At 37.8% G+C, this 13,627-nt stretch overlaps 1 protein-coding gene across 2 annotated transcripts in view; it reads right to left on the minus strand.

The window, feature by feature from the left end:
- Positions 1-302: 302 nt before the first annotated feature.
- Positions 303-13,627, minus strand: part of PLBD1 (phospholipase B domain containing 1) — a 1,215,938-nt gene continuing 1,202,613 nt past the window's right edge. For both annotated transcript variants that reach the window (XM_044073961.1, XM_044073969.1), the window contains one exon: positions 303-746. In XM_044073961.1, the coding sequence (XP_043929896.1) occupies positions 570-746 (177 nt within the window). In that variant the 3' untranslated portion in view covers positions 303-569. The remainder of the gene's footprint in view (positions 747-13,627) is intronic.

Genomic DNA, 13,627 nt, shown 5'->3' on the forward strand with positions numbered 1-13,627 from the left:
CTATAACATGGGTCAGTTTTTGGTTCCTTGGAAGAAAAGGAAAAACTACATTTAGCATAACATTTTGTCACTTTTAACATGATAAAAATCATTACAATACACCCCAGTACTTCAGAAGTTCATACAGTTCAATGGGCATGCCAGATACTTAAGGTGGGTGGTTAATAACAGGTATAATAAGGCAACAATGTCTTGGAGAGATAAGTTAAACTTTTGGTAGGATAAAATAATTCCATTCCCTTTTGAAAAGGAAACAAATTACCTTAGTGTCACTTTAGCATGTTAATATAACCAAAACACAGTTTCTCTTAATTATTTATTTGTCTGGATGATGTCTCTGAATCTTTCTAGTGAAAAGGGATTTTATTACATTTTAAGTAAAATGTTCAAGTACATGATAATCTTGCTTGCATGGTACATTTAGAAACAGAATGCTATAACCATATACAATATGGTTGGGAATGAGGAATGACAAGAAAACATAACTTTATTTGCAATTATATCAAAAATTTACAATCAAGACAAATTGACATTTAGATCTGATTTTGCTCTTTGTTTCTAATGACACATCACGGTTGAAACAGTAGTGGTTTCATTGTAACAAAACTGAAGTTGTAAGAGTTTGGCAGGCCTTTGTGTGTAACTTCTTTGAACTGGTCCCAATTAAAAACAGGAAGATTACCTTCTGTAGTAGGACCATTAATGGCAAATGCAGTAAACTGAGATGCAAGGAAGTAATCAGTTACCTGGAAAACAAGACACATGGTTTTACATGCTATTAATCCTAAGGATGCATTTTTATTAAGAAAACTTCACAGAGCTATCTTAACACATTTTACACTAGATGTATAGCATGTAGTACTGCTGGTAAAGTTAAAGTAACTAACAAGTATTTGTAAATACTGTATTAAAACTGACTATGCAGACTCAAATGGCAACAGCTAATTACTATTAAAATGGTTGAGATTAATTTTCATTTGCTATGATGATACTTATCACTACATCCATGAATTATTGTTCCTGCTTTACACATTAAAATGAATTATACAATGACCCCCCATTAATATTCCAAAATGTGCATGCTGATTGGTCTTTGTTTGGCTTTGCCCTCGTGACCAAACCACAGCAACCGTGGACAAATCCAGCATCAGCCACACCCAGGCATGGGTTATTGCTTAAATATTCACTTGTCTGTTTTGTGAGGAAGGAATTAAAAATTTCCCCCAAAACAATGGTTCAATAGTACAATTAGAAACAAATGCAAAAACACTCTTGCAAAAGATCATCCACTGTATTCAATTACTCTTTATTACATAACCATTTACATTTATATATGTTTTACAATAACTCAGTAGTACCACTTTATATACACAATCTACATATATGGCTTTCAAACAACAGGCATTTACAACACAGAACCATGCCATATGTAATAACAAGGCAAATGAACTACTCAACACACCTTCCCCTCAATTCTGCAAAAAAGTTATGCTTGGGAAATATGCTGCAAATGAGTTGCAGGCATCTGATGAATGTTAGTGATCTCAGTGTGTCATCTTAGCCCTGAGTGCTTCATTTTGGAATAGGAGGACCCATCTGTCTATTTCTTGAACAGTTAAGCAAATTATCAGTTAAGTAAAACCATCAACTAAATCCTTCACAATCCCTGTATAAATATGTATTTTATCTTTCTTTTGCCTTCTTGAATTCCCTCACAGTGTTTATGCCACTACTACTGCAAAACAACCTTGCTAGCTGGACTCACCATCTTGTTTTATGAAACATGTTTTCTCAAACTACCTGCAAGCTGGTCACTCTATTTTCAGACTTAGACTTCTTATCATTGTACATCTCCGACTCTGAAAGATGCTGCTCCATTAGACACTGCTGATGCCCTTGGTGTGCTCAAGCATTCTGTACATATTCTCTGTCTTATTCCATTCAATGAAGCTGTACATGTTTTATCTTTCTTTATATGACCTCTAGTAAATACGTTTGATCTTTCTTCACCTGACTTCCACTGCAGATCATGTAACATTTCCATTGCCTATTCTTTGAACTGCTTCACTTCTATCCATGTCCTTGAACAAACAGAATTTGCAGTGCTGCACTTTTTTGTGCAAAGATAACATTTCCAGTATGTTACAAATGATATATCTTCCTGTGCAACTATGTTCCCCAAACCACCTTTACTATAGTCTTGTATTGCTTGTTTACTTTAAGGTTTTCTGACATAGCCACTCACATATTTTCTCCCTCTTCTGGTGTTACTATTTCCTCTTCATTTTAACTTTTATGTTGTTACTCATGTACATTAATTATTCCCCTTACAGTCAGTCTAAATTGTCTTATCAATGAACGTTCCTTTACATTTACTACCTCACTGCTTATTCTTTCTACTCCCATCTTCTGTGCTCTCTACTATGTTCCTACTTCCCCCAGTCACATTTTCCATCCAAATTTTCTGTAAAGTCTCTAAAAAGACATTAGAATAAGTGAATATGTGCAGTAAATATCTCTTGTTCACAGTAATTACATTTATTATTATACTACAAGCTTGGTTCTCCAATCAACATTTTACCAAAATTGCTATGCTGGGACAAGTTCTGATGCAAATTTATTTACTTTTTTGTTGTAAAATATCATATGTTTTACTTAAGTCTAGGTAAGCCAGTTCTACACACTCCATGGGATTTACAAACATGTCTTCTGTGATCGCACAAATGCTACTACTGAGAAGCTGACATGGCTGATGCAGCCTGAAGGTAATTATCACTTAATTAGCAGAAATCTCAACTAATTAAGAAACGTACTGACAGAAATGACAAGCTTGGTGGTGAGAGAGTGGCTCTCAACAACTATTGCTAGGGATGTCATGAAGTCCAGTGGCGAGCAAGTAGCATTCATGCATCTAAGTGCGTGCACATGTGCTACTTCTTAATGCCACATGTATGGCTGGAAGCCACAGTAAGTGATTTCCTGCAGTGCTTATATATGGTTTTACTGTTCTAAATGGGAAGAAATGGATGTCTAGGAAAGTAAGAAAAGAGCGAAGAACAAGCAGTGGAATATACACAAGAACAAAGGGAAGGTAGGGGAAATGTATGCTTTTTTTGTGGGACAGGCATCCATTTTCTTTTTTTAAGAAGGGTAGATAGGGAAGGATGTAAGAGGAAGGCCAGAAATGGAAAGAGTGTAGAGATATGGAAGAAGGGGCACACAAACAAACAAAAACCATAAAGATCAAAACTGGAGGTGCTGGCTCAAAGTGGGTCAGTTTGACAATAGAACTATTAACAGAGAGAGAGAGAGAGAAAGAGAGGGAGGGGGGAAAAGCTGATGGGGAGGACTGGACAACAGACAGAGGTGGGAGGTAACACACAAGGAAAGGACATAAAATTGAGGGGGGGATAACTTGGGGCTCCGCTCCTGATACCACGCTGCCTGGATAGACCCAGGAAGATGTTAGTTCCAACAGTTACTGCCCTTCCCACTGGGTCCAGGCTGAAGAGATGATGATGGCAGTACCATACAGTGATGACATTCTAAGTTGCATGAGGATCCAGGTGGCCAGTGTGATCTTCATGCTACCCGTTCACCATTTCCAGCACTACCTTCACCATCTCCCACTGGGTGTCAAAATGTGACTTCCATGTCACTGGAGGGAACAATATTTTGTGAGTTAGTATGCACTTGAATGGAGGCAGGCTTGAAGACAGATGGTGTGCTAGTCGGAGAAAGCCAGCTCCGATGGCTTGGCAGAAACTGGTGCTGCATCACTGGCATAAACATGGCAGATACTGCAGAAAATGTTAATATGAGTGGATGAAAATAAAACAACAAACATGAAATAAAATATAAATAAGAAGGACAGCAACAAAGGGATGAAGAGGCAGAGGGAAAGACATAAAAAAGACATCAGTACCATGAATGTTTTTGAGGGCCAGTCATACTAGTATCTAGATATTTTACTATGCCAGATCTGATAGTTCTGCCTATGTATATAAACTCACTTAATCTTAATATATAATGTGTGTGTGAGGTGTATAGTGTAAATGTCCTCATGACCAGGGATGGGGTGGGGTTGAGGTTATAGTAGTAAGATGAGGATGTTGGATATAATATGCCATGGAAGGGTGTGGAATTGTGGCCCAGTGGACAACTGATGTGATCATAGACATGGGTGTGTGTGTGGTATTGTGGCCCAGTGGACATGATGTAACTGGCATGGTCAAAAACATGCATTGTGGTCTTGGACAGTGGTAACAGTTCTGCAACTCAATATCCCAATGAGGCACTGGCCTGCAGCACAAGCAGAGAAACAACCATGTCCAGCAAAGCAATATTAACAGGTGCTTGGCAAAGACCATATAGTATTTTAATATGCACCAAGGCACTCAGCATGGGTATAGCAAAAAAGTCAGGGGTATGTCAGATGATAGAGGCATGTGGTAGAGTGATACATGGGCAATATGCTGCCAAGGGGCCTCCCGCCCTTCCCACTGTGGACCCCTACCTGAAACATCCACATTCCCCTCCAGTCCTACAACTCCTGCACAGATTTCCACCTCCCACCATGGACCCCTACCTCAGTGCCATCCAAGCTCCCTCCATGGCCCAGGTAAACTTGGCCTGAGCCAGTGTACACAGCACAGGGCCATGGGAACCACATTATATGTCAGGCATTTTGGGGCAGTGGCTGTGAAATCCAAGTAGACAGAACTGGTTATCTCCCTACAAATAAGTACTGTGTGTACACCATGAACATGTAGATTTTGCATGTGGGTGTGCAAAACATCATACATTTACAGAGTTTATGTTATTGTACAAACAACTGTGACAAAGCTGTTCCACTGAAATATATGCATATTATACTAGTGGTTATAACTAAGATACTGCAATATAAGCAAATAATAAATAACATTACACTAAATCACCTCTTTGTCTAAAATGATGCTCCATTCTCTTTTGGTATTGGAAGACATTCTCCAATATTTCCTCCTGAGCCAAAAACAAGAATAACAAAAACATCATCAACATAATCAACCACCCTCTTCCTTATTTTCTACAGGGGGGTTGGGGTATTGCATCAACTATTGTCACTTCTCTTGATTCAGTGTCACTCTCCTACCTTCAGTTTGACTGTCACAAGTCTTCTTTAATGCATTATATCCACCCTTTTGCAGGGCATCCTCATTTTCTCTTGCCTTTTTTCTGTCTCTCCTAAACCTGATTCACAAAACTGTCTTTTGCTTTTTGCTCATGTGCCCAAACCACATAACATGTTCTCTTTGAGCTTTCTTGCAATTGGAGCTACTCTGGCTTATGTTCTGATGCCATCATTTATTTGTCTGTCCCACAGTCTGCAACTCATTACCTGTCTCAGGCACATCATCTCTATCATCTCTAGCTTCCTCATCTGCTCTCCCTTCACTGCCCAGGTTTCTGTACCACACAGAAATACTGGTCACATCATTATTTTGTGCACCTTACTTTTCAGCTTCTTTGGCTTTGTTCTGTCACACACCCTCCCTCACACTTTGTCAGATGGCTCCAGCCCCTCTGATTCAATCTCTGATCTCCTCATTCAAATTTCACTTCTCCTCAACCATGCCTTTCAGATATTTGAAGCTGTTAACCTGTTTGGCTATTTTCACTTCCATCTTAATTTTCAGCTTCTTTGCATTACACCATTTGCTGCCATGACAACTATCTTGCCTGTACTCAGTTTCATCCTATGTGCTTTCAAATTTTCACTCCATTCCCCTATCATTTTCTGTGGTTTGTGTTCAGAGTCTGCTTGCAATGCCACATCATCTGCATACAACAACTTTGTTCAGCTGCCTCCTCCAACCAGTTTACTGATGTAGTCTATCACCAGCATGAACAGCAGAGGGCTGAGACCTAAACCCTGATGCACCTCAATTCCCGCTGGAAACTCCTCTGTGAGTCTGAACACTTTTTGTACTTGTGTCACTGAGGTCCTTGTACACAGTGTGCACTAATTCTACCAATAATGCTGGGAGTCTGAACCATCTCAGGTCTGCTGGAATCAGCTTTCTTGGGATCTTCCCATATGCTTTCTCCAAATCTAGGAATGCTCAGTTGAACTTTTTCCTCCTCACCAGCTTCTTCTTCACTATCTGTCTCACTGCAAACATTAAATCAGGTACGCTGCATCTTGATCTGAATCCAAACTGCTCAACTCCCATTCTAATTTCTACTTCTATGAGCATAGACTTATCAATCACTCTCTCCAGCACTTTCAAGGGATTTGACAGGAGTTTGATACCTCTAAACTGTCCACAGTTGTGAATGTTCGCTTTGTTCTTGTACACTGGCACTATAATACTTATTCTCCAGTCATGTGAAATACACCTTTCTTGCCATATTTTCTCTCCATACTGCTGTGAGGGGAGGCCTTGAAAAGTGGTAATGTGCATCTAAAATGTGTTGCAGTGAGTGGAAACAGTCACACAAACAGGTGACTAGGTAAAACTTTTATATAGTTTGTCAGTTAACAGTGTCTTAATTGTAATATTGTATAAAACAAGGTTGTCTGAAAGCAATAAAGCAGGAACTTAGTTCTTTACTGGGTTATCATGTGACATAAGAGTCTACAGTTGTGGAGTGAGAGCCCATTTGGGGGCCACGTGTGAATGTGCCTACTTCTTTGCATTGAATGTTGAGCCTGAGAGGTCTGCAGCCTTGAACTTGCTTGTGATGAAAATAGCCTTTTCCTGGAAGGGTTGTGTGGACTGAACGTTGCCACTGAGAAACGACTAAGGTACTGGGCTGATATTCTGGTTTATGGACTACTAAATAAACGTGTTTTCACATATATTTTGCTTTCAATGTCTTATCTGAGTTACACTGGTGGAGTCTGCATGGGCAATTGGCCACAGAACTTGCCAAACTACAGTTCATTGCAGTATCTCTGCTGCCAAGTACAAACCATATTTTCGGCTATAATTACCATATCATACTGTGACTATTGTGTTCCTGATGTGATTAACTGATGTCTGCAACCATGGAGGAATTACTAGGGAAACATGTGGAGTCATGAGTAGAGACTGACTAAAACTTGGTGCAGCTTTACAAACAGCTTATTATGGTTTCCAGCAAGGCTTCCAATCCCAACACTGTGCCCTCTATGAAGAAATTAACCAGAAGATTCTTTAGTCACATTTGAATTATATGCCACCACAAAGTACTGAAGCTTATTAGATGGGACAAAAATCCTGTTACCCCTGCTGACAGACGATGTGTATGGAAATGGATACGACTGAGTGCATGGACTACAACAAACTTAAGAAAGAACTTTTGGGGTTAGTATAACCCTTGAGGTACAAATAATAACATTTCATAACTGGATTTTTAATACATATAAACTGGTAAATGCACATATGCATAATTTAAAGACTGCTTTAAAGCTTTTGTTTGAATCCAACAACAACAGTAAAGTGAAAATGTTGGAAATTTTAGCAGTAAACAAGTTTTAAAGAGCTCTGCATAGTAAAATAAGAAGTAATAAAAAGTGATTCCAAGGATTCTAATAAGGTAGCAACTTTAGTTGAACATTATTAGTTAATGACACAATGTTTAGAAATTAATTACCTGTTTCTAATCATAAAACTGTAGTAAGAAACGTGCCTTCTTCTATGAAACCAAAACTAGCAAGTAATACAGAGGATTAAGACAGGGTCTTCAATCAGAAATGGCTTACTATCTGTTTGAGACATGGATGCTGGGAAATTCACCTTGACAGCGAAACTCGACAGGTGAATCTTGGCAACCATACAGAGAACACAGAATATATGTTATGATCAGAAACCCAATCTTAATTCCTTGTAGTGCATGGAGTCTTATCTACCTCATGTACTACCAGTTACAGAAAAAAAGAACTAAATATTTTACCAGCTTTGAACAATGGTAAAGCAGTTACAAACAGCAGCAGAACTATCAGCTTATTTCCTTAAGAATGGGGATGGAGTCAAAGGATGAAAATCACAGACATTTTTATATGTTAATGGAACAACAGGTTTTGCATCAATATACATTTTCTGAACAATAAGAAGAGCAAAACTGTATTTCTGACATTTTTTCTGACTGTAATCCTTAGTGACAGAGTAAAATACGTGAGAACAGTTGAGAGGCAAGAAGAGTTCCTAGCACAATACCCAATCATAACAGTTTCTAGGGTGTGTGCGTAACAACTGTTACATACCCCTCTTGCAGCTAGAGAAGCACTTTTACAAGTTTCTTTTTTTCCTGATATTCGAGCAAAATCACTGCACTCTATGCACTTCATGTTAATTTTTTATGAATATAAAGGGATGGTCACATTTGAAGTCCTATACTGATAATACTGAAGAAAATGCTGCTATTGGAAATGTAAAAAAATGAAATTTATACATTAGAAGGAGTTTTTATACAGTTTTATAGGACTGTGGCTATGACAACTGAGTCAGCTCTGTGTGACTATGAAAAATGTTCTGTACTTCTAGAAGGAAGGAAGATGCAGACCCTGTTAGACTCTGGAAGTCTGATTTCCCTTGTCAAGTTATGTCTAGTGTGTAAGTATAAAATTAGTAAAAATCAGGAAGTGGAGGTAATATGCATGCATGGTAATAGAAAAGAGTATCTCATTGCACATGCATAAATTCAATTTGTTTTAGGAAAACTTACAACCTGTGACTGTTACTCCTGATTTGACACAATATAATATTAAGAAAATAGCTTCCATGTTTTAAAGCACTATGAAAACGTGGAGTGAGGGAGAACAAATAGCCATGGTGTAACAATTTAGTATACCAAAAATCACCAAAGCACACAGGAATCCAGTAACCACAGCTCCTCGAAGTGAATAAGACAGCAACATTTAATCTTGTTTTAACGCTTCAAACAAAACAACCGTGTTTTCGTCCACCTACATACAGGACTTCATCAGAAATACAATAAAAAACAAATTCCCTCCTTTTATACTACCTCCTATAACATTTAATCACTTGAAAACCCTTTAATATAAATTAACTAATTAGTAACTAAGCAACCATAATTATCTAAAATTCAAGTTACAAGCAAACTATAGTAATGAATGTTAGTATAAAAATTTGATATAAATTCACAATACTACATACAAAAAGTCAGGAAGTGGAGGTAATATGCATGCATGGTAATAGAAAAGAGTATCTCATTGCACATGCATACATTCAATTTGTTTTAGGAAAACTTACAATCTGTGGCTGTTACTCCTGATTTGACACGATATAATATTAAGAAAATAGCTTCCATGTTTTAAAGCACTATGAAAATGTGGGGTGAGAGAGAACAAACAGTCATGGTGTAACAATCTAGTATACCAATTTAGTATAAGAATTGGAGTTGGGGGAAAATACAACAGTTACACATGCATACAGGGTTTTAGAATCTAAACTAGGAGAAGGGTAATGTCACAAAAGTACAAAAGGAGGAAGAATTTAGTTGTGGTTAGACAGTGAAAGGAATCCTGTCTGTTACAAGAGGCATGTTTCAATGTTACAGCAGAAAAAATCCAAAATTAGGAAGAGAAGATGAACTGATATACAGCTCCAAAGTAAAAATCAGTACATGCAGGAGCGGCCTTAGGTCAACTGGTGCCCTAGGCAAAAGGGCTCCAAGGTGCCCCCCACCACACCACTTGGTGCCCCCCACCACACCACTTGGTGCCCCCATCCTGGTCTACCTACACCAAATAAATACTGGAAAAGTGCCCCTACTAGAGCGGCGCCCTAGGCAGCCGCCTAGTAGGCCTATGCCTAAGGCCGGCCATGAGTACATGACATAAGTCAACACAGAGACTCACAAGAAGTGCTAGCAAAGAAACTGATCAAACATATAAAAAGAAAGACACTTATGTGAGGACACTCAGAACAAAAGGAGTACAGAAAGGAGGATGTAGAGGTCTGAGACTATTTCTGCTTTTTTAATTTCGCTAACTCTTTTGGGTTTCTAATACCATAATGGGAATGGACTCCATTCCTAAGTCAAAGTACGATTAAAGTTCATGAAATTAGTATTGTTTCAATCTTTGATGCAAGACATTTCTGCCAGTGTACAGCACAGAACGCAGTTAAAGGTGAAGTCTAAGAAACAGAAGTCTGTGAACCAACAAAACAGGAAAAATTATGATTCTGGAATACCCTTTATAACAAATGAACAGCACAAAAAAAAGTGAAAGGGTGGTATCAACTTCCATCAAATTAGAGGGACACAGATAAGAAAAGCGAGCACTTAGTAGGCTTGTGTTAATAGATAAAGTGACGCAGAAAGTGATTTTTGTTTAGAGCTATTCTTTAATAATTCTGCAAAATTCTGGAGAGTTGAGAGGTAATAGAGGACTGTAAGTCATCATTCAAGTCCAACAATTAATACATTTTTCTATTAGCTTATCAGACTTCTGGTATTATGTAATTTGACCGCTTGTAGCAAGTGATGAGCTGGTTATGAGTCATAATAACTAATATCAGTGTGTGTAACCTGAAAGGATCTAACCATAGACTTAGGTACATAGGTGAAACGTGGAAACTATGTTCCTCCACTGTCTTTAATTTGCAGGGGTTCAGAGTGTACTACCTATTGTGCCACTGACATATCAAATGAACTGATATACAACAGAGACAGTCTTTAGCAGTTTTTGCTATAAACAGGTCATTATTTATATTATTAGTCAATACTTGCAAATGACATAACAAGTACATTTGTAACAATCAGAGTTCAGCACATATAAATATCCACAGTAATGAACAAATGAAGCATATAGTGCACTGTAATGGTTACAAAATATAGTTGTATACCTATGAAAAGGTTTTGCTACATTCTATGATATTAACTTATTCGAACTCTCAAAAACATACTTGTATTCATCTAAAGGGTGTTAATTTAATTTATTTTTCTTAAAGTTTAATAAGGTATGCTTATTTCTATAATGGCCAGGTAGGCTGCCCAGATAACTGGTACTACTTTAGAGAATGATCTTTTGCCAAGTGCTTTCGTCAAAAGTAGAGTAAGTGAGTATTAGTGTCCCTTGTTCACTTGAGTATAGAAAAAAGTAATGAGTATACCAACAGTTTTTGTGTCACTAGTGAACAGTGCTTGAGATGCAATTTTCAAGTAAATTACCTTGTAGTAATAGACAACAAAATGGTACAGCAGGAAGCACTGTCCCTCACAGCAACAGGTCCTCCATTTGATTCTTGGCTGAGCATGGAGTTTGCATGTCCTCCCTGCATTTATGTGGGTTTTCCCCATATATTTTGTTTTCCTCCCACATTCTAAAGAAATGCAGTAGGTGGATTGGGCACTCTAAACTGTCTGTAGGTGTGAGTACACACGTGTGTGTGTGTGTGTGTGTGTGTGTGTGTGTGTGTGTGTGTGTGTGTGTGTGTGTGTGTGCGCGCGTGACTGGTGTGGAAGAACAGCTGCAGGGCTGGCTACCCTGCAGTGTGAATATTGGCTTTAGATGATGGTCACTTTGATGTGACACCCTGAATCCCATGTGCAAAAACAGGACAAAGTGTTTATGGATGGATGAACTATTTAGTAGTAACAAAGCTCTAGCAGTGTTGATAACCAGTGTACTCCCTTGAACAGTTAGAAAGTACTGCTTTCTCTCTTGAGTAAGCGTGGAAAATGACAGATGTGTAATCTAAAGAAGGTGGGTGTTGTTGTTAGGACACTGAAAAGTAGAGACATCTCAACTTCTAAGTGCAAGAAATCTGGACAAAGCCAAACTAATGGGGGATCTAAGGTTCAAAATCAGGGACAGATTTTAAACATTGATCTTATAAACTTAGAAAGCTGTTAGAATAACAGGTATTGCATTAGCATGCATTTTCTGAAGGACATTATAGATCAGAGTGTAAAATGTGTGTGCTACATCTTTAAGAAGCATGCGAGGCTATAAGTGCATGTATAAATTCCAGACATGTACAATCCCTAGTGCCATTTTGAAAGAGTAGCCAGAGAGTGAGTATGCATGATTGCAGTTGTTAGTTTGTATATAAGTTACTTAAGTTAAAGTCAGTAAGCCTCACTAGTGATTTGTTTGTATAAAATAAAGCTCTTTGAACAGAGCCTACTAAGACTCTTATTGTGTCCTAGACACAAAAGTGACATGGTGTCAGAAACAATATAGAAGAGCGAAAATTATTCGGAGCCATGAAGTGCAAAGATGACAGTGAAGGTAAAATCGAGAGAAAAGAGCATAAGCATAGCCAAAAAGAATCAAAGGTAATGAGAAATAATATGAGCTATTTATTCGATATGAAAGACAAAAAAGGGGCATTACAAGGGCACAATCCACATTACCAGGCAAGTGGAAAGCACAAAAAGTTTGTTAACTAAAGAAAATTTTTAAGATAAAAGTATTTGATGAAACGATTGACAGTAAAGCAAAATGAGTATGTTTAAAGCAAAAACAAGCAGGTTTAAAGCAAAACAAGTGTGTTTAAGGCAAAGTTGGGCATGTTTAGAGTAAAACGAGTACAAGAAAAGTATATTGGGCATGAAAAGGGCTTAAATGAGCTAAACGAATATAATAAGAAAAGAAAAGGGCACATTAAGCAAAAATAAAGCAAGGTGACTGTGTTTTGACAAAGTGCTGTGTTTGGGTATAACTATGACATCATATTGTATCAAGGGCACAAATTAAGTTATTTGAAGTATCTCAAAGTGTGTAAAAGAGCTTACAGTGTGTGCTTATTACTGTGCATGTATTTTGAATAGCTCATTGTGTGGAAAGTGCAACTACTTCATGTAATACAAAGTATAACCAGTTCGAAAAAGTTTCTTGTGCTGAGTGTATCTATTAGCAAAGTGCTGCCATTACAGAGTGCTTCTTGTACTGTAAAGAATTGCCCAGCAAGGTACCGGCATTTTGGGGACATTTCAATGTGCTGTATGCAGTTATTCACAAGGTGCAAATACTTTGAAGATTTATTGAGTTTTAGGCAACAGATGTTCAATTTATTTGCATTGTGCAGTTGCTTGACATATTTCTTACACTGATAAGAGCTGTTTTCTTGTGCAAGAGTATTACAGTACTCGTGAATTGTTCAGTCTCATTGTAAATTTCCTGAATGTTTCTTAAAAGTAAATGACTTTAGCAAATGATGATAACTGACTTTAGCATTTTTGCCTTTACCAACGATATTGCAAAAGTACCAAAATGCCCGAGAAGTTTATTTTGCAAAGTTCAGTTATTCGAAAGTACTATGAGTTTATTTGTATAATTCTGCAAAGCCCAACAAAAGTATAAGTTCAGAGCACCAAGGCAATGGATAAATTATGTTTATGCCAAAAACTTATACATATGTGCATGTGTGCATGTTTATACTTATTTGCAAAACCCTTCACAGGTATGTGCTAATATGTCAGATGAAATTCGAAAACCCCTACCACTTCTATTTGATCAGAATATTGCAGAGAACTGGAGAACATTTGAGGAAGAGTATGATACTTTTATGCAACCAGCTTATGCAGATAGAGATGCATGCACCAGGGCATTCATTTGGCTAAACCTAGCAGGGTCTGAGGCCATAGAAAGAGAGCGTTCATTTGTATATGCACCAGCAGTATATGAAGGAGA

The sequence above is a fragment of the Protopterus annectens genome, chromosome 1.part1 (genome assembly GCF_019279795.1).
Source record: "Protopterus annectens isolate FY-2018-M chromosome 1.part1, PAN1.0, whole genome shotgun sequence".
NCBI lineage: Eukaryota > Metazoa > Chordata > Ceratodontiformes > Protopteridae > Protopterus > Protopterus annectens.